Raw genomic sequence first — 19,424 nt, 5'->3', positions numbered from 1 at the left:
GCCACTATTTCATTGTCTTCGATGGCTTTGTGACCTGATACCCAGTAAAAGTGAAGCTTTTGGCAACACTTCCCACTGCTGCCCTACTTCCCAAGGCACTTCTGGCTGATATGCGATCCAAGGTTACTGCTTTGATTTCTGCTTGGCTGTTTACGTAGATGTTGGCTCTGGAATTGTCTGCAGGTGCATTAGAAGCCAGCTCCAGCCTTACCTTTACGCCAACCATTTTTTTCTTTTTTATTTTTGAATTTTCTTTCCCAGTAAAAGTAGGATCATGTAGTGGGTGTTTGTCTAACCGTCATTACCCACCCAACTAGAAGTCGTCCCACCGATTTTGTTGCGCAGTTTTTAACAAAGTGGTCTAAGGTGGTTTAGTACCAGTTCAAGAGCCGACGTTGGAGTTGTTCTTAAAGCTCCCGTTATACACAGCGCAGCGAGTCGCTGAACTCTATCCTTTGGCTTCCGGTACGTGGATTTATGTACGCCTGTCCATATAGAATTCGTCTTGTCTGTGTAGCACCAGTGCATGAGGGAAAGAGCCCCCAGGCTGTACCGAACATCTGCCTACACCCATATAAAGCATTGCTAGCCTTTCTCCCTCGTTCTTTCACATTCTGCTTCCACAGCAGTTTGATGTCCAAAACTACTCCAATTACTAGGTGCGGTATTTAAGAGAGATTTGTGTCCCATTTATCGATGGTACATATATAACGGTAAAGTGGTTAAGTGTGAAGTTGGCTGCGAAAAAATTCAATAAGATCAGCTGTTGTCACCAAATGAAATTATTTAATGAACAAACAAAGAATTCCTTAAATACCACAAATAAACCGATATTTTCAGTATAAAGCCAGCCAAAGCTGCTGGGGTTCATACATTCAGAATCTGGTGTCTTGAAAAGTTATGGTTCGATATTGGCCGTTTTTAAATAGTGTTAATAAATATAAATAGTAAATGCACTTTTTCATTAATTTTTTTCGATATCTTTTAGGATATTTAAGGAGTTTTAGGGAAAGAATGTATGTATTTGAAAATATTATCCGAAATAGTTTCAGTGATTTGAGCGTATTTGTAAAAAAAATTTCACTTGGGTAATCGGATTCCAAGAATTTAAACGCGTTTTTCTCGAAACACTTTTTAAAATTTTTGACGAAAATGTCCCTTCAGCACCTAGATCTTCTTATCTTCATATTTTTCAAGTAATGATCAGAGGGATAAAATTTTTGATAAATATTGGGATGGATCCAAGATCAACTCTGAAGTGCAAATATTTCTTTTGTAAGCCGCCATTTGTCTAAAAATATGAATTTTCAATAGACCTTAAATCATTACCTGTAATTATCTATTCGGCTGTAACCACGTAAGCGGTGTCTTCGCCAATAAAGAAGAAGTATTCATCCATTATAATATTTTTAAGCAGAAAATTCTTCCTCACATACATACTTGTGTACCTCACCACCTTTTTTCAGAGCTACTCCTGCAGTTCGGCTATGGGACCAAGAGAACTAAAATTTTTTTTAAAATGAATTTGCTGATTATTAAAATTCCCTCGATTCTGCGAATGCGTATTATTTTATTAACTTTAAAAACATTTAATTCATCGTTCTGGTTGTAGTTTTTTGTAAAGTATTTTTATCTTTGACTTTATAAAAGTTTATTTCCCAGATAATTCCGTTGGACAGTCCGGCTGATTGTGTGGATGAGCAGCTATAAAGGCGGTTATCATTTTCAATTCACTTTCGATACGTGAAATAATCGGATATTGTCGCATATCAACCTGAGAGCTACAAATGAAATGAGAGTTATTTAGTACATCTTTTTCTGTCTTCTCATTACTCACTTTCTGGCATTAAAAACTTGGGGCAGCAGACAGCAATCAGCCATTGAAACCTCATCACCCACACAATATTTGCCCGCCGTGGTGGAGAGCTTTTCTTCCAGAGCGCGAAAACCGCTATTGACCCAATGTTGAACCCACTCCAGTCGTTTATCGTGCTCAACACGCTTCTGCACTTTCCGATTTTGTAACGGCTGTATGCCTGAGGCTATGATTTCCACAATCTCACGGACCTTAGCACGTTCGTATGCATCTTGCGGCAACAGTGCTGGCAGCGGACGCGTCTCCTCCAAATAATGTAAAATGGCAATGGACTCAATGAGGTTCTTTCCATCTCATTAAAAAAAAAACATATTGAAATAAAATTTTTATTTTACATAAAGCACTCACCTATAAATAGTGTTGGCACATGTGCCGTAGGATTAATCGCAAGATACTCGGCAGAATGTTGTCCGCTTTCCGGCTTAAGTAAGTTGACAGCTCGCGTCTCATATGGAATATTTTTCCAGTGGAGTACTGTGCGGACCCGCCACGAGCAGGAACTGTGCCAGTACGAATAAAGTATTGGCTTCATGCCTTCACTGGTTTCTACTGGCTTGTGGAGCGACGCTGAGGCGGAAATTTGCTGTGCGCTCATCTTCAAAGCGCGATGAGTTTGCCAAATGCTTTGAAAAAGCTGTCGGCTACTCAGTGCTGTATTCATGTCGTGGCGCTGTTATATATTCCAGACAATTGTGAAATTATTAAAACACTAACAACTGCCGGCTTAAAAGCATCAACGACCCCTTACTTCGCTTTATCGGCTTATTCCTTATCACTTAAACCAGAGAATTATATACAAATCTCCATTTTCTGCTTAGACATCTGTTTGCTAACTTTTCGCACATTATGCTTTGTTATTTACTTTATTGCAAGGTTTTGTTCTCGTTTGTTTAACCAGAGATGTTTTATGTTCTCTGATCAAGTAGCCTAAAATTATGCAAAATTTCGCTGCGATCTTATAAAATACCGAAAACTAATAATCAACCGAAAACAGAAAGGGAAGAACAGAAACAGAAAATCATCAAAATCTAAATAGAATTCATTCAATTCAATTGATGCGATGTGTGGGAAGTAACGCCGTCTGTTTGAAGTCAAATGTCGCCAAGATCACGACCTTCAATCTCGGGAATTAATTAGTCGGTTATCATGGCGCGATAACGGTCGCTATTGACGGTTAAGTTCTCATAATTTTGAAGAAATATCGACCGTGGCTTTTTGTGGATGAAATGGCAGGTCTTGAATCTTTTTATGTTGCCCGTCATACCAAATGAGGCAATGTAGCTGCTTTTTACATACCCATTGAGCCAGAAATGAGCACCATCGGTGAATAAAATTTGGATCGAAAACGTCAGATCTTCTAGGAACTTTGAAAGCAACCATTTCTGTGATTTCTTTATATGTATGTCTTGCCCTGATCTCTTAACTTAACTATATAAACTCTCGCTTTTCGATTGAGCAATGCTTTTTTTCAACCCACTAAACAAGAAATAAAGAGCGATTTCAATAAATTTATATCACACAATCATTACATTATTTTATTACATAGTTAAAATAAAATTATAATTTTTTTTTTTTAATTTTTTTCAACTATTCCCGTCAAGCACTACTATTTTAATGAACAAAAGACTTTTGGTGCAAATATTGAAATATATCATAAATAAAGCAAGGCATAATAAAAATAACGGCATTTCGGTGTTTTTTTATTAACAATATTCTGTTCTACGAAAGTATTGTAGAAGTGTTCATTTTGCAAGATAGAACATATCAGCAATAAGTTTGGAGTGTTTGTGCTGTCGCACTACTATTTTCGTGAACACAACTGTATATACAAGTATTAAAGAACAAGCACTACAGAGTCACACTGAGTATGCCAATGATGTTCTTTCTACTTCTATGTAAGTAGGTACACATATTGTTAAGTAGTCACATATAAATATGTACATGAGTCTATGGTAAAAAATGCCAGTCCCGCTGATTTGGCAAAAATTGCCTCTACATACATACATATACATATATTTACAAACACCTATTTAGTAGCACATACATACATATGTATGTATATGCAATGCTTGTGATCAGAAAAAAGCTTTATTTGAGAACCGTTGAATTAAGAGCATTGTTGTGAAAAGCTTGCTACATATATATAAATGTTAGTTCTCGCAACTAGTAGTATTGGGAATCGCTGAGTGTTCTTTAGGAATCGCTGAATACTTCAATTTTGCACACAAATATACATACATATATACGAGTACAGTTAAATATGTATGTACATATAGTATATCCATTTGTTTAATCAACTTGTAATTAACTATTTGCACCGATTTTAATTATTATTTTCGCAAACATTTTTATACCCTTTCAACATATTACTACAAAGTATAATTGTTTTGTTAATCTAATGGTTGTACTTACGTATCACTTAAAACTAAGCGAGATAGATATAGGCTTATATACGTATAATTGATCAGGATCAAAACAAGTTAAAATCCGCATGACTCTCTGTTTCTCTGTCCGTCCGTCCATGCAAGTTGTAACTTGAGTAAAAATTGAGATATCTTGAGAAACTTCGAATGCGTGTTCATTGAGTACGCGGATGGGGGTTTCGGACCACTGCCACGCCTTTGACCGAAAAGTTATAAAGTGGTATGGCTGCGCTTTAATAGAGCAAGGGTCAAAATGGGCGACGGGCGTGGCACCGTCGAATTTTAAGTGAAAACACATACATATCTCGAGGCCCTTCAGACCGATTTCAACCAAATTTGATATGTAATCAGATTACAGTAATTTTAGTAAAAAATATACTTTCTTATTTTAAATACAACACAGTATAGGAGATATAATGATGATCAATAAATACTTTGAAATCACATTATTAATATACGAATATCAACTGCTCTCCGTTCACATACATAGGTATATATCTTTATATAAATAAATACATATGCATTCATTTAGCATATATTTCAGTTCATTAATTCCGCAGATTCTATACAGCCCCTCCAGTTTTCTTCCCAGCCGGGTGCAGTCTTCTTCAAATTCTCGTACCATCTGGCTACATTGGCATAATTACTGAAATCGTATTTGACAACATCATAAGATGACACTGTGGCTAACAAAGAGAGATCAGCGAGCGTCAAAGTATCTCCGGCAGCATAAGTATGTCCTTCCAGGAAAGTGTTCAAGAACTCAAAAGCTGTATCAATTTTATTGATCTTTTCGCCATCTATAGGCGTTTTAAACATATATTTTGCTATATAAGCATTAACGAAGGCCTGGTATAATGTGTCGGCGTCAAAGGAGAGACGTTGGTTGATGAGAGTGCGCTTCTTCGGGCATTTCGGATATAACGAATCATTTTTACCGTATATTTCGACCAAATAGACAATTATGGCACGTGATTTCGAAATTGCGTAACCGTTATCCACCAATGTGGGAATTGTATGTTGAGGGTTGAGTTTAAGAAACTCCGGTTTGAGATGAGCTCCTGCAAACAAATCTAACTTTATTTTATTTAATTTAACGCCGAGCGCTTCGGCGGTCATGGTGACGGTACGACAAGGAGCCGATATAGGAAGATAATAGAAGTCCATTTTGCGTCTGAAAAGTAAAAATGAGGACTTTTGAGATATATATTCACATATATACATACTATATACATATGTATATGTATATACACATAACATGTTAAAAGAAACAAATTTCTGTATCTGTATCTAAGGTTAGAAACTGGACCTTAAAATTTTATCATACTATCCAGAGTAGTTACATAAAATATTATTAAATTTATTACTTACCAATATCGAAAGGTGTGTATTTATACTCCCTCGAATGTGTTAATTTCACCAGAAGAATTTTGAAACTGAATGACTACGAGTAATGTCTCCATACTTGCTTCTGTACGAGTATACATGGGAAAGCATTATAAAAGTAAAAGCAAGTAGAGAAATGAGTATGCGAGAGCGTAACGTATAAGTGTAATAAACTGTAGAGTATAGGAATATATAATGCGTGCAGGCACAACTGTTACTAGAATCTCAACGAAGCCCAAATATTGTTTTATATTGAGAAGAGTGTTCTCGGATTACTCTGCTATGTAATTTTCCAACCGAATGTAAACGAAAACTGGTTGATTTGAAATTTTAAAATTTACTTTACTTGTACCCAAAATAGTACGGGCTGGACAAAAGAAAGAAAGATTTTACGATTAATAGGTGTAACGTATTCGCTCTCTATATTCTTTTTATTTTTTGCTTGAAAAATGCAAAGCACCCGAGTTATTTTGTAGAATGGTTTGTAACAAAATATTATTAGTTATACTTTCTCTCTAATTTCCAGCCTGATAGCCCGTTTAAGGGGCTAGTATATTTTGGTTTTTCATTCTCTCAGCTACTCTCCAGAACCGAAGTTACATACTGCTATTGTAGATCCGTTTTAAATTACTTTCAAAACATTTTTAAATAACTTTGAGAATAAATGGCTGATAAAAGGAATACAACTAGTTCCGGTGAAAGAGTAATAATCGTTAAATTATGGAAAGAAGCAAAACTTTGCGTGAAATCTGCGCAACTGTAGGTAGAACTCACTCTTCTATTCAAAGAGTGATTTGTAATTATAAATCAAGAGGTTCCACAGTTCCTAAGCATCGTTTTCGCTTAGTTACCGAGAAGAGCGGTACATTATTAAAGAAGTACAGCGAAACATTCAACTTAAAGCTTCCCAAATAGCGAAAGATGTCAAAGAAAGGTTTAATAAATCTATCTGCAGCGATACTTTATGTAAAATTCTCAAAAAAAGGGGATATCGTAGTCGAGTTGCACGAAATAAGCTTTACATATCGCTTGTAAACAGACAAAAGCGAATCGCCTTTGCCAATGAACACATTAATAAGCCACCTGATCTTTGGGAAAACGTGATATTTTCTGATCAAAGCAAATTTTGCATATTTGGAGTAAAAGGGAGTAGATTGGTGTGGATAAATCAAGGTACAAGCTTAAATAAAGAAAACTTAGTGCCTACAGTGAAGCACGTCGGTGGTGGTGTTATGGTGTGGGGGTGTATGGCCAGTGGTGGTGTAGATAACATAGATTTTATTGATACTATTATGGATAAGAGGTTGTACCTTGATACTTTGAAGGCAAATTTAAAGCAAAGTGCACAAAACCTTGTGTTTTACTTTCAACATGATAATGATCCGAAACACATAGCAGACATAATCAAATTATGGCTGTTATATAATGCGCCGAAACAATTGCTACACCTCCACAATCTTCAGATCACAATCCTATTGAGCACTTGCGGGACTTATTGGAGCGCAGGATTCGGAAATACAGTATTTAATCCGAACCCGACTTGAGAAAGATCATTCTCGAAGAATGGAATAAAATTTCTTCAGAAGAGACGGCAAAATTGGTAAAATCAATGCCAAAGCAGTTATCAGAAGTATTAAAACGTAAATGATACCCCACAAGTTATTAAGTATTAGTTTACTTAATTTTGTGATTTAAAAAAAATTGTTCCTTACTTTTGTACGCAAACTTTTTCTGAAGTGTTTTTTATTAGTCATGGCTTTTTCGTTTAATTTTGCTTTTGTTTTGATATTTTTCGACTTGAAACATTTTTTTATAGTAAAACCGAATTTCAATATAGAAATAAAAACTGAATTTAAATTCGAAATACTGAATTTTATATCCGTTTTTCAAATAGTTTATGACCTGGTCTATCTGTACGCAAGCTTTTTCTGACTAGTGTATAACTTAATATGCATATGAACCTTTATGTAAAAACTTGATTTTATAAATATACACATATGTACATATATCAAATAAAATTATTTCAGTATAAATTTTAAATGAAAATTAGTTTTGTAAAAAGTTAGGGAAATTTCACATTTATTAGAAATCTTTAGGAAATCCCTTCCACTTATGCTGAACTCATAACCAAACGATGTCGAGTTCATTTCACAAAACACTGCATTTTTCAAAAATAGTACTCGTATTATTCAGCTTCAGGGTTCTTGGCTGGGCACTAAGAAGAAGCGTTTTATGATCCAAAAGTGTAACGTGTTCATATGTAACATACATATACCATATTTGAAGTAGTTGACCAAATTAGACAAAGAAGAAAAATGTTACATTTTCTATTATATTTTCTAGAAACAATTCAGATGTCACTTTAAATGGAATTTTCTGGATCAACAATTGATTGGGCTTCGGTTTATTGAACCAAACGATTTAAAGGTCTTACTATTAAGTGGCTGAAACAGGAATATGATCTATTTAGTATCGCTAGCTAAATAATGTTAAGAATTTCTGGCACACAACCACTAAATGCTAAAATACTATCAAATACTAAACATTTTTGATAAGATAAAACTTTTTTCTTAAGAGCATACTTGGGCTTGCCATAATTACAGGGTTTTAAGTCAGTACATAAATACTCAACAACTTTGAAAGAAACAATTGCCAGATATCCGGGCGGCAAAGGAAGCGGTCATACTTGTAATCGATCTCTATTCTTTTTCTTTTTCTTTTTCTTTTTCAAAATTCTATGCTGTTATTTTGCACTTCTTGGGCAACCTCAGATCATGGGTCAGAAACACAACAGGAATAAATCTTTAGTGGTAGTGCGAATAGTATGCTCAGTATGGCGATTATGTCGACCATAAGTTTCGCAAAGTTCGCGAAACACATTCTTTACAAAACATGAATTTTCGTAATAAAGTTTGTAAACATTGTTCAGGCATAAGTCTTTCCAAGATGACATGCCAAACATTACTGAACAAAAAAACATTACAGCTTGACTCGACTCACGCGATTTTTGCCAAAAAAAAGACTATTGAAAAAAGTACCTCTACTTGGTTCATCCGTTACAATCAAATTTCTCTTGAGACAGTCAAGCCATTTGCATACTAAGTACTTCTCAGATCACCTCGTACACTCCCTGTAATGAAACACTCTCTGCATTCAAGTTTTGAAGGATTAAGACAATGTATTCATTTACTTTATTATTCATTAAAATTTTGTATGACAATTATGTAATCGTTTGCAGAAAGTTTACTTATGAAATAAGTTTAATCTTTTTCGTTTTATATTATTTACTCTTTAGTTTGAGTCACTAAAGCACATACAGCAATACATAAAATTTCATGTAATTTCATTAGCATAAATATCTATTTGCATTGAGTTAAAAAACTATTTTCATGTGCATGAGTATTGAAATTTGTTATAAACCGTTTTTTTTTAGCTATACAGATTAATCTGAAGTACATACATACATAGAGGACATTTGAGATATTACATGTATACTATATTATATTATTGATTGAATTTTAATCACCAGCGCTTGAAAAGTAAAGTCACAATTCGAGTAATCCATCACAAAAGTATTTCAGCATTCCGAATTGAGTTGTTCAATTTGTAGAGAATGGAAAAAAGTGATATCAACAAATTTCAGGGTAGTTGACAAGTTACATTTAGGGGTTTCATAGAGTTTCGTGAAGTTGTAAGTAATAACGAACCGAAAACGTAGAAACCGATAATTGTAATTGCGGAAATTCAAATTGTATGTAATCCAACAATGATTTTTTTTTTTAAGTGTCAAAATTTTTGATTTTATTTTTATTTTTGACAAGCTGGAGTCCTCTAATTGACTCAATGGTTGAAGGCTTGGATTAGTTTGCTTGAAATATGTGTGAACAAATTTCGTTTAATTTGTTGATTTTTTTCAATTTATTGTAAAACGCATTTGAAATTAACACAAATACAATAATTCTGAGCCAAAAATGAAAAAGGAGAAGGCTAAAAGATGGACATCAAACAAATTCTTACAACAAAAGAAATCAGTTAAATTTGAAATTGAACATTTGGAGAATTTGTCACACTTGGGTTGGCAGAATGAATTTCGCAGCCGAAGTGTGACAAAACGGGAAGTTTTAGTGATAAATTTAGCAAAATATCGTAGTAAATGAAATGCCGCATTCAAAATGTGATCTCGGAATAAATACAAAAAATTATCGATGCGTTTAGTTTATATAGCACAGTCCGAGTCAAATTCGAACAGCTGGTATACGTGTCTTTTTTTGACGTTACGCGGTAAATTTTGTATACAATTTGTTCATTCAATATAATTTGCTCTCTAAAAATCATTATTGGTATTATTTAAAAATAAATAGAAAATCATTTTTGTAGCTGTTTTGATCAGTGAAAAATCGAAATTAAAAAAAAATAAAAAAATTCTTGCAAGTTTCAATAATGAACTCTGCGTCTGAAATATGCGCTTTAATTATGTTTTTAATATTAATAGTTATTTTTTTTTTTTTGTGAAATCTTAATGCTTGTCCAACTATTAAAATACATTTTGTTTTTGTTGTTCCCTTAATGTAATGCTTAATTTTCACGTTCACTTTAGGAAGCTAATAGTTTTTTATTTTCTTTTTCACTTATGCTTTTATGTACTTTTTGGTTTCAATGAATTAATTTGCTGCATTTTGTACTCTTTTATTTGCGTGTTTTGTATTTTGTTACAAGTTCTTTGTGTTTGCACCGTTATTGTTTGGTGTTTCGGTCAGTGGCTTGCTCAAGTGTCTTATTCTTCTTGTGTTGTTTGTGTGGGTGTGTGTGTATGTTCATTTTTTGCGAATTTCACTTATTCCCTTCTAGTTGCTTAAAAATCCCTGAATTTAATTTTGCTTTTCGTACATAATTTCACAAGTTTTTAATTTTTAATTGTTTGTTTTCGAATTTATTTTCAATTTATTTTCGAAATCTCAATTTTCTTCCTCTAACATTTTATAGTTTTACATACTTTTTTAAGTAATGCTTATAATATAGATGTTTGTGTGTGTGTATTTGTGTTTGGGTTTAAGTGTAATCTATAAAATACGTATTCATATCTTTTAGATAGTTTTCACAATTGTTGCCAAATATTTTTTAAATCAAATTTTCATGCTTTCTCACATTCCAAATGTTCGATTAGCTCTCACATTTTCTACCCTCTTTGAGTTTGCATTTCACAATTTCTTCATACATTTATTATATGCTTATTTTGTTTAATTGTAGAGCGGTTCAGCGTGGGCCACTTTGTGGACTCTTTATCCTACTACTGATCGCCATTCAACGGTTTTGCAGAATTTTGCAAGTTTCAAGAATTTTTAAATATCTGTATAGATATACATACGTATATACATATATATGTCTCAATGTCTTTGCCAATTCGTCTTTCAAAATTTTGTCTTGTGGTTTTTGTTATTTTCACTTTATTAAATTTGCAACTTTGCGTTGCTTCGTTTGGTAAGATTTGTTTCAACTGCTTGAAGGTGCCACATTTTGTCGTTTGTTTTCAATTTGTGCGCCATTGCATGGATTCGGTGACTTCCAGGTGTTTCGGTTATGCTTGATGATGCTGCTGCTACTTTTGTTCTTGTTGTTGTTATTGTGTTGTTTGCGATCATTTTTTGGTTTTGCGGCGCTTCGCAGTTGTTGACGGGAAATTCTATTTGTTTGGCAACTCCGGTGGACAGTCTGGTTGGTTGGAGGGATGTGCGGCGCGGAAGGCGGGATTGGCCTCCAATTCACGATCGATGCGCAAGATGATCGGGTATGGACGTAAATCAACATGGAATCTGTTAAATGACAGTAGATATAGTTGACTTTCGTAATATTTTGTTTAATTAATACTACCCGTACCACATTAGAAATTACTGCTGTTAAATTAAGGAGTTACATAGGTTTATGAGTTTCCAAAAATTTAATTTCTTTTATTGTCTTATTAAAAAACGTTGTCTTATTATTGAAAAAAAAACGCACGAGGAAACCCATATAACCCCTTTATACTATTCCTACTACATTAGATCTCACGGTTTAATATTATAAGCACGCTATTTTACCTTCTTGCATTGAAGACCTGTGGCACCAAACAGCAATCGGCCATGGAAATCTCATCGCCCACACAGTACTTGCCAGCCGAGGTGGAGAGCGCTTTTTCAACAGCGCGAAAACCGCGTGTAATCCAATGCTGTGCCCATTCCTTCTTCTTCTCCTCGCCGACATGGATGAGTACAATCAGATTCTGCAGTGGCTGTATACCCGAACAGATGATTTCCACAATCTCACGCACTTTAGCGCGTTTGTGCACATCCTGTGGAAGCAATGGACGTTGGGGACGCGTCTCCTCCAAGTAGTGCATAATGGCGACTGACTCGATCAGCGTGTGGCCATCTGCATGTAATAAGAGAAATATATTAAATTAACTTTTTTTTCAATATTTTATGCTGCAGTAAGTATAGATTCTACCGATTTGCAACGCTGGCACCTGCTCCATCGGATTGACCTCACGATACTCATTGCAATGCTGTTCACCGCCCGACTTGATTAGGCTGATGGGTTTGATGTCGTAGGGTATTTCCTTCAAGTTGAGAGCGATGCGCACCCGCCACGAACAGGAACTACGCCAATACGAGTAGAGTATAGGCTTCAATGTCGAGTCGCGTTTTACGGCGTCGTTTTGTAAAGTAGAGCAAGTGGGAGATTTAGACATTGTTAAGATTTTATTTTAACAGTTAAAACATATAATAAAGCAAAATATATTTTGAACAATATTATTTATGAGAAATATGTGAGGAGAGACTGTGAAAGCTTCGACCTCTCGCCAAGCACTGCAGAAACACGCGATCGCGCTTAGTTAGTTAGGCTAAGGAATTAAGGGCTTGTAAACTTCAATTTAATTTGGTTAGAATTGATATATTTTAATCAATTAGAACTCTCAACCGCGATGCCCCAGTGTTGAGCCCATCGATTCATAAATATTGATATTCTTTTATGTGCTTATCCACAAAAGTGTTGGAGTAAATGAATATTAACTTCTCACATAACAGTGTATCAAGAAAACGTGTATCAAAGTGAATATACATATATAAGTATGTATTTACAAATATTAATAAATTAAAATGACCTGGCCCAACTGGTTTATTTATTTTGCTGTTTAAGTCCACATTCTGAGTTGTTTTTATTGTTTTTGTTTTGTTTTCTTTATAGCTTTGTTTGCCGTTTATGCAAATTCCAAAGAGAACCGGTAAATATTAATTTTATTTACTTCGTATTTATTGCTTATTCTTAAATATAGACAAACAAGCCTTCTTATCACATCGACCAGCTGTGTTCTCGTGTGACTTAATTTGCCGAATTTAAACGAAATCTGATGTGAATAATTAAGAATTAAGAGCAAACGTTTTTATGTTTTAGTTTTTAAGTAATTTTGGATATGTTGCAATATACTACAGCTTTATTTATTCAGTTTACTTTCTTGTTCTGTTGGATTCTCCGAAGATTATATACAAGTATGAACAACCAATATTATCTGGTTGTTATAAATATTATAACATTATAATTTTTGGAATTCTCTCCAGCGTTGTAGGTATTATTGAGAGAAAAAGGCAAACAGTTGTGATTAGAAAAAACAGTCAAAAAAAAGACGACTTTCAAATTACACCAATAGCAAAACATAAATGGGGAATAACATCGATCTTATTTATTAAGGGATTATGCCTATGCTATTAAACAATTACAGCGTACATATTGGGACAAAAATGCACCCGAAAATTTAAAAGAACACGCAAAATATTTAATTATTCATCGTTATATATATTATCGCCTTCAAAGTAATCCCTACCAGATGTATCACTTTTATGCCATCGACTTTTCCAGCCCTTGAAACACTTTTCATAAGCACTTTTTGGCGAATTTTGTTTTTTGTCACAGTTTGTTATGACAATATATTTAAAGTGTTCGGTACAATGTTCATATAATATATTAACCAAAGTTCCGACCGTCACTATCGGTGTTATCCGCATACGAGCGGATTTTCGCAAACTTTGAAATGCAAGTGAGTGTTTAGGTATTTAAATCTAAAACTGCTCAGTTGAAAAAATGCTTACATACATGAACTCGAAAGATACTTAAACAAGTAAGGAAAGGCTAAGGTCCAGCTGAAATCGAACATTTCTTATTCTTGCAACTTGCCAGGAAAAAATCCAGGGAAATAAATTCGGGTGCAAATAGTATATATTTCCCCGTAGTTTCTATGTGGAACATAGGGCCACAATAAACAAATTATAATTAATTTTATTTAAAGCTATGAATTTAATTACTCTCCAAGAATAAACACTTCTCTGTGCTTCTGCTTCGACTTCCCATCTCTAGGTGTTGGCTGGTCTCCCGCGACTTCGGTTTCCTTGCCGGATCCAATCTAGCGCTGTTCTCTCTCTGGGCTTTCACAGAGTGTTCCCGATTCATCGGTATCTGGGTGCTAAGACTTGTAAATTATATGAGGTTCCAGGCAAATTTTCACCCGATTTTTGCCAATAAAGTCAACTGAATATGTTTCCTATTTGGTATATGAGTGCTAAAGAAATGATTTATCCGATTTTAACCATTTTTGACGTACAGGCATATTATTATCAGAAACGGAATCCCTCCGGAGATCCATAATATATCTGACAAATTGACCGATATTTTCGATAAAAGAATTCACAATTAGAACTTTGATCCATTTATTCGGTATCTGGAGGCTTGAATAGTTTTGGTCCGATATGGATTTGGTCATAAGCTGTCCTACTTTAAGCACACTATTCGAGGTAAGTTTTTTTCCGATACATTCATTGGTGCTTGGACTGCATATTGGAAAGTGAAAGAATCAAATAGAGTTTAAAATTGGTTTATATGGGAAGTAGACGTGGTTGTACTTAGTCCGATTTCGTTTGTTTTCACACAGGAAAATAGAAATATCAGGGTAAGTAACAACATATACCAAGTTTGGTCGAAATCGGACGAGTAGGTCCTGAGAGGGTAGGCTTTTCACCAAAATGTCCGCGGCGTCACGCCCATCGTGCAATTTATACTCCGGATCCTATAAAGTGTATCAATGGTTCGTTTACACTCATCTACGAACTCGTCCTCGATTTTATATCTCATTAAATGCAAAAGTTTTACATACAACGACTTCATCATTCAGTTGATATGGCAGCTATACATATATTATATTAGTCCGGTATCGGCGATTCCGAAAAATAAATACCTTTTTAGGGACAACATGACATGTGCAAATTTGTGTCAGTTTGATACCTCAAAAATTAAGGGTTTAGGGTTAAGTTTGCTCGGGTCAGCGTCTCACTTTTCCTTCGGAATGTTACAAGCCTCGAGGCAAACTTAATATACCCTATTCAGGATATAATTAGCACATAAGCGATGAAATGGTTCGTTTAGTTCCAAATTTGTTCTTCCTGATTTTAGTAGTAGGAACTGCCTGGGCAAGAGAACAAGAGCAAATTTTTTTTTCTTGATATAATAATCTATAATTCGTTGTCACCAAAATACCATATATTATAACTCGTTCCCATTCACTCGAATCCAGAATCTTTTGTAGTTTATAAAAAGTTTGGCATTTCCTTCCGAACACTAAACTATTTTTAAAGATTTATGATTAGGTATAATTCATACATACGAGTATATGTATACATACATATACATATATCTTCATTTATATTACAAAGGATGAACAAACAAAAATTTGTAAATTCGGAAACTTCCGTTTCCTCTGTAAACTATCGCTGAAGATATGGAGCAACCGAAAAATATTCACCGCCGAAATACATATAAACGAGGTCAATGAACTCGCCTTAACAATCGTATACTTCCTACTACCAGCACGTACATATATGTACATTTGTATTTGGCAGAGGCACACACCCACACTTGCTAATGACCATTACGTCGCAAATACTATATACAATAATGGCCTACCATACACATAACTACGTCATAATGATGAAGCTATTGATGCCACGAGTTGCCCAACTGTGTCGCACCCCAAGGTCGGGTGAATGACCTTTTTCAACGTGAGCATCACGAACATTATGCTTCACATGAATCGGGAGCGCTTTGCTATGTATGCCATGTAACAGCGCCTGTTGTTGGCATTTCAGGACATTCACCTCTCGCTGGCAGGCGCTACATTCAAACATTGTAGGCCATAAGTAGGCTTAGATTAATTTTGAGTGAAACTCGCTGGCGGCCTTGCATTATGTGCCCGCTGCCACTTTGTTCGCTGATTTGTTTGCTTGCCGAGTTGCTCCAGCTGGTTTTGTGTTTAAATACCGGTTGAATATTTTACTCCTAAAGCGCTAAAAGCGAACGCAATGAAATGAGAGGGAGAGTGAAAACAAGGAATAAGAGTAATTTGAGGTGCCTGCATTTGTTTGGAGTGTGAGTGACGTACACGTGCCAAGCTACGAGCGCCTATCACCAACGGCGTTGGTAGGATTTCGTTGCTCATGTGTTGGAGTGAGAGTGTGGTGAATGTCACTGTTGGAGAACGGTAACAGTGGCATGCAGATAAAGTGAAATCCCGAAGCGCCTAGAGATCTGCTAGTTAAGCTTTCGGGAAGGCAGTGTTGCCATGGTTAACAGCATGTGCTGGTTTAGCAAAGAAGAGGTTATTAAATTTATATACATTCTAGTATGACATTCTAACTATATCATTAAGTAGAAGCCACATTTAAAGTAACACGAGTGAGGGCATACAATCATTTTTGAGAATCAACAAGCTAAATAAAAGCTGCTTTTTATAGCTTTCACTTAACTGTCTGCAGAACAGCACAAAGTCTTATCAATAATTGCTCCAGCTTATGGCTCCCGAAAACCAATTTCATATTTTTTCTATGTTTATTTTATTTTTAATACCCGAGGCAGCTTTTCTCTTTATTTTATTGAGTATTAGTTGTTATCTTCAATTAATTTCTTTCTTTAAAGATTTAATTTCATTCTACTTTTCTAATAATTACTTTAATTTTTTGAGCTTTAAAGAACCCGTTTTTGCAGTTGGCAATCATATTCGGTCGCAATGGCCACAAGGGTTGCTTTGTGAATAGGAAATTCGCAAACTTTTACAACACTCACACTCGTGAAAGTTTCTTTTATCGCAAAATAGCGGTGTGAGAGCAACATAACTGTGGTTTGAGAAAACATTAGCTGCCACAAAAAATGTTGCGAGAGGTTTGAGTGGCCCGGCACATGCGCATAAAGGAAGAAATATAGAGGAAGCATACAATTGGAAAGCGTGTTAAATGCGAAAGCAAACGAATAAGGTAGTGTTGCCAGATGGGTAAATATTTTTAAAATATTTTTGTTATAGATATTAACTTATCTTAAAAGTTTTATTTATTATTTTACGAGAGCAGGGCACTAGGGAAGCAATGGAGGCCTAGCCTAAGCTAATTTTAAGAACTTTATACATAATTTATTTTTTCTGAATTATAAGAAACAATTTCACCTTACACTTTGGCTTCCTTATACCAGGAACAGGGTATATTAAGTGTGTCATGAAATTTGAAGCACCCTTACGATTCGTCAGAGACCCAATAAAATGAAAATATAAATTATCACAATTAAGTTCTTGTATTGAGTACTCTTTTATTTGACAAGATATCTTTTCCCTTATAAAGTAACTTTAAATCGACTTGAAGGTTGTTTATATAAAAAAGTGGCTGCCAAGAACTACAAAATGTTATCCTTTCCGTCTATTTGCCGTTTACATTTTCAGATTTAGTTATACGAACTTATGGTTGCATTTGTGAAGGGTATAACAACTTCGGTGTTTTTATAATTATGAGATAAATTTAAAATATGAAATTATTTTATTTATGAAATGATAGAGATATCCGCAAACTATTCGAAAATTCCCGAAATATATTACTTTGTAGAAAAACTAACAAAAACCACCATCTGGCCACACTTTTTGCCGAAAATTACTCATTGATGGGAAGAGAACTTAAGAGCGTGGTATGAGTGAAATTTGCAAATTGACTAATTCTAAGAGAAAAATGCAAAAAACCGTAAAAAAAAACTCATACCGAACAAAATGGGTAATTAAAATGCAGCGCCAAAAGACTGAGCGAAGTTGCATTCATTCTGCAGTGCTTCTTCCTCTTTTAATTCTCCTATAACGGCCATTGAAAATTTAAAGCCACACGCACATAGTTTTGTGTATGTATGTGTTCGATATATGCAATTACTATAGGACTTACCTTTGCTATGGCCGACAAGGACATAGCGTTGTGATGGTACTTTGAATAATTAATTTTGAAGCCTTTCTTCTATACACACACACTAACAAAAGTGACTCGCACACAAAAGTGCCGTAATGCTCCTTTCGATGTGGACTCTGACGCGCTTCTATCTATTTCTATCCCAAAAGGATATGCGGCCACCTCTTTCAAATATCACTTTGAATGGGGTTATAGTAAAATATGGCCGACAGCGTTAACGCATCGATGTGTCTGCAAGAACACAGAAAACAACAAACAACTACAACGAAACTCTATTCTTTAAACTTTTCACAAGCACTGAAAGTTCACTTTCAATATCCGCAATACATTAGGGGTAGCACGGGTGCTGAGGATGCGTGTGGCAAGCGCGTCGAGCTGAGACACCAAAGCCACGCAGCTGCCCGTAATGCATTAATTGGTGTGGCAGGCACGCGGTGCAAACGGCACTGACGAAGGCGTCAATCACTTAAGCACAGTTCTTCTACTAAGTTACGGTTTCAGCGGATTCAAAACTCTTTTTGAAAATCGTTTTTCGAATTCTTTAATATTTTAACTTTGCATTGCAATTGATTTTCCCAAAATTCACTTTGGCTTTGCCTCCGCACACGCCGCCCCACACAATAAGTCCTTTCCCAACACTTCAAATGCTAGGCAAGTACAATGCCATACTTTTGTTGTAAATAGCTGTGAGTTGCCGCAAGCGAAACCGCCACAAACTTTCTACTCGAATGGTTGACAACACACTGACAGCGCCAACGCCATACAACACCTCTGTAGAGTTACCGGCTGAGCCAAAGCCAATAGCCAAGCACACACACACACACACATTGAAACGCTCACGCACACACTCACAACCTTGCTGTGTTGAAACGTCCTTTATTGTTGGCTATTCGCTGAGCTGCACTGAAGGACAATTAGCACATTGCCGGTGTTCTCGTTGTTTATAAGCTTTGCTCAAAGAGCGCAGGCAGCTGTGTGTGTGTGTGTGGTAAGTAGCGAAAAGCTTACGATTTGGGCTTTAAATTTCACAACTTTAACTAAACTTTTATGGTAAAGTGTTTGGCTCTGTACTAAGCAAAAGTTGAGCGCCACTGGACACATTTCGCGCTGGTTCAAGAATTCGCTAGTCAGATCATGGAATGCAGGGCTTTTACGGCATTTCGTTTACAAAATTTAATTCTTGAAAAATTTTGGTGCTAAAATATTCATAATATTTCCTCTTTATATTAAAATGAACATTTGAAGTATCTGCAAGAATAAATTTAACGTCTAAAAATGTATGAAGATTGCCTTAAATTGCAGGCTTTATAAAGCATGTATAGAATTTAGATTTAGGTCAAATTTGAACCGCTTTGATATATAACTTATTGCCATTTCGAAAGCATAACTTATATTCTCAGAGAAACTATCGATTCTACTGACTCAAGCTTCTCTTGAAACAAATTTTCACCA

The 19,424-nt window shown here is 35.2% G+C and overlaps 3 protein-coding genes across 5 annotated transcripts; all 3 read right to left on the bottom strand.

Moving 5' to 3' along the window:
- Positions 1-1,550: 1,550 nt before the first annotated feature.
- LOC105225841 (probable maleylacetoacetate isomerase 2) lies at positions 1,551-2,769 on the bottom strand. The gene is made up of 4 exons (XM_011204488.3): positions 2,625-2,769; positions 2,225-2,546; positions 1,838-2,168; positions 1,551-1,781 (listed from the first exon to the last, which is right to left on the bottom strand). Exons 2-4 carry the CDS (start codon positions 2,535-2,537, stop codon positions 1,652-1,654), a joined length of 774 nt encoding a protein of 257 aa, XP_011202790.2. The 5' UTR covers positions 2,538-2,546; positions 2,625-2,769; the 3' UTR covers positions 1,551-1,651.
- Positions 2,770-3,492: 723 nt separating this feature from the next.
- LOC125776447 (glutathione S-transferase D1-like) lies at positions 3,493-5,798 on the bottom strand. Its single transcript, XM_049448347.1, has 2 exons — positions 5,671-5,798; positions 3,493-5,473 (listed from the first exon to the last, which is right to left on the bottom strand). The coding sequence occupies exon 2, from the start codon at positions 5,464-5,466 to the stop codon at positions 4,840-4,842; it is 627 nt and encodes a 208-aa protein (XP_049304304.1). The 5' UTR covers positions 5,467-5,473; positions 5,671-5,798; the 3' UTR covers positions 3,493-4,839.
- A 3,835-nt stretch (positions 5,799-9,633) lies between these two features.
- LOC105225839 (probable maleylacetoacetate isomerase 2) lies at positions 9,634-18,746 on the bottom strand. Of its 3 annotated transcripts, XM_049447784.1 has the most exons (5): positions 18,642-18,746; positions 17,952-18,203; positions 12,166-12,343; positions 11,760-12,090; positions 9,634-11,495 (listed from the first exon to the last, which is right to left on the bottom strand). In XM_049447784.1, the coding sequence occupies exons 2-5, from the start codon at positions 17,973-17,975 to the stop codon at positions 11,366-11,368; spliced, it is 663 nt and encodes a 220-aa protein (XP_049303741.1). In that variant the 5' UTR covers positions 17,976-18,203; positions 18,642-18,746; the 3' UTR covers positions 9,634-11,365. The 3 variants fall into 3 exon arrangements, with proteins under 3 accessions (XP_049303741.1, XP_049303742.1, XP_049303740.1); XM_049447785.1 differs by having other exon boundaries at positions 17,952-18,712; XM_049447783.1 differs by lacking the exons at positions 17,952-18,203; positions 18,642-18,746 and having other exon boundaries at positions 12,166-12,758.
- Between the last annotated feature and the right edge of the window lie 678 nt (positions 18,747-19,424).

The sequence above is a fragment of the Bactrocera dorsalis genome, chromosome 2 (genome assembly GCF_023373825.1).
Source record: "Bactrocera dorsalis isolate Fly_Bdor chromosome 2, ASM2337382v1, whole genome shotgun sequence".
Taxonomy (NCBI): Eukaryota; Metazoa; Arthropoda; class Insecta; order Diptera; family Tephritidae; genus Bactrocera; species Bactrocera dorsalis.
This window is presented reverse-complemented; position numbering and strand designations above follow the sequence as displayed.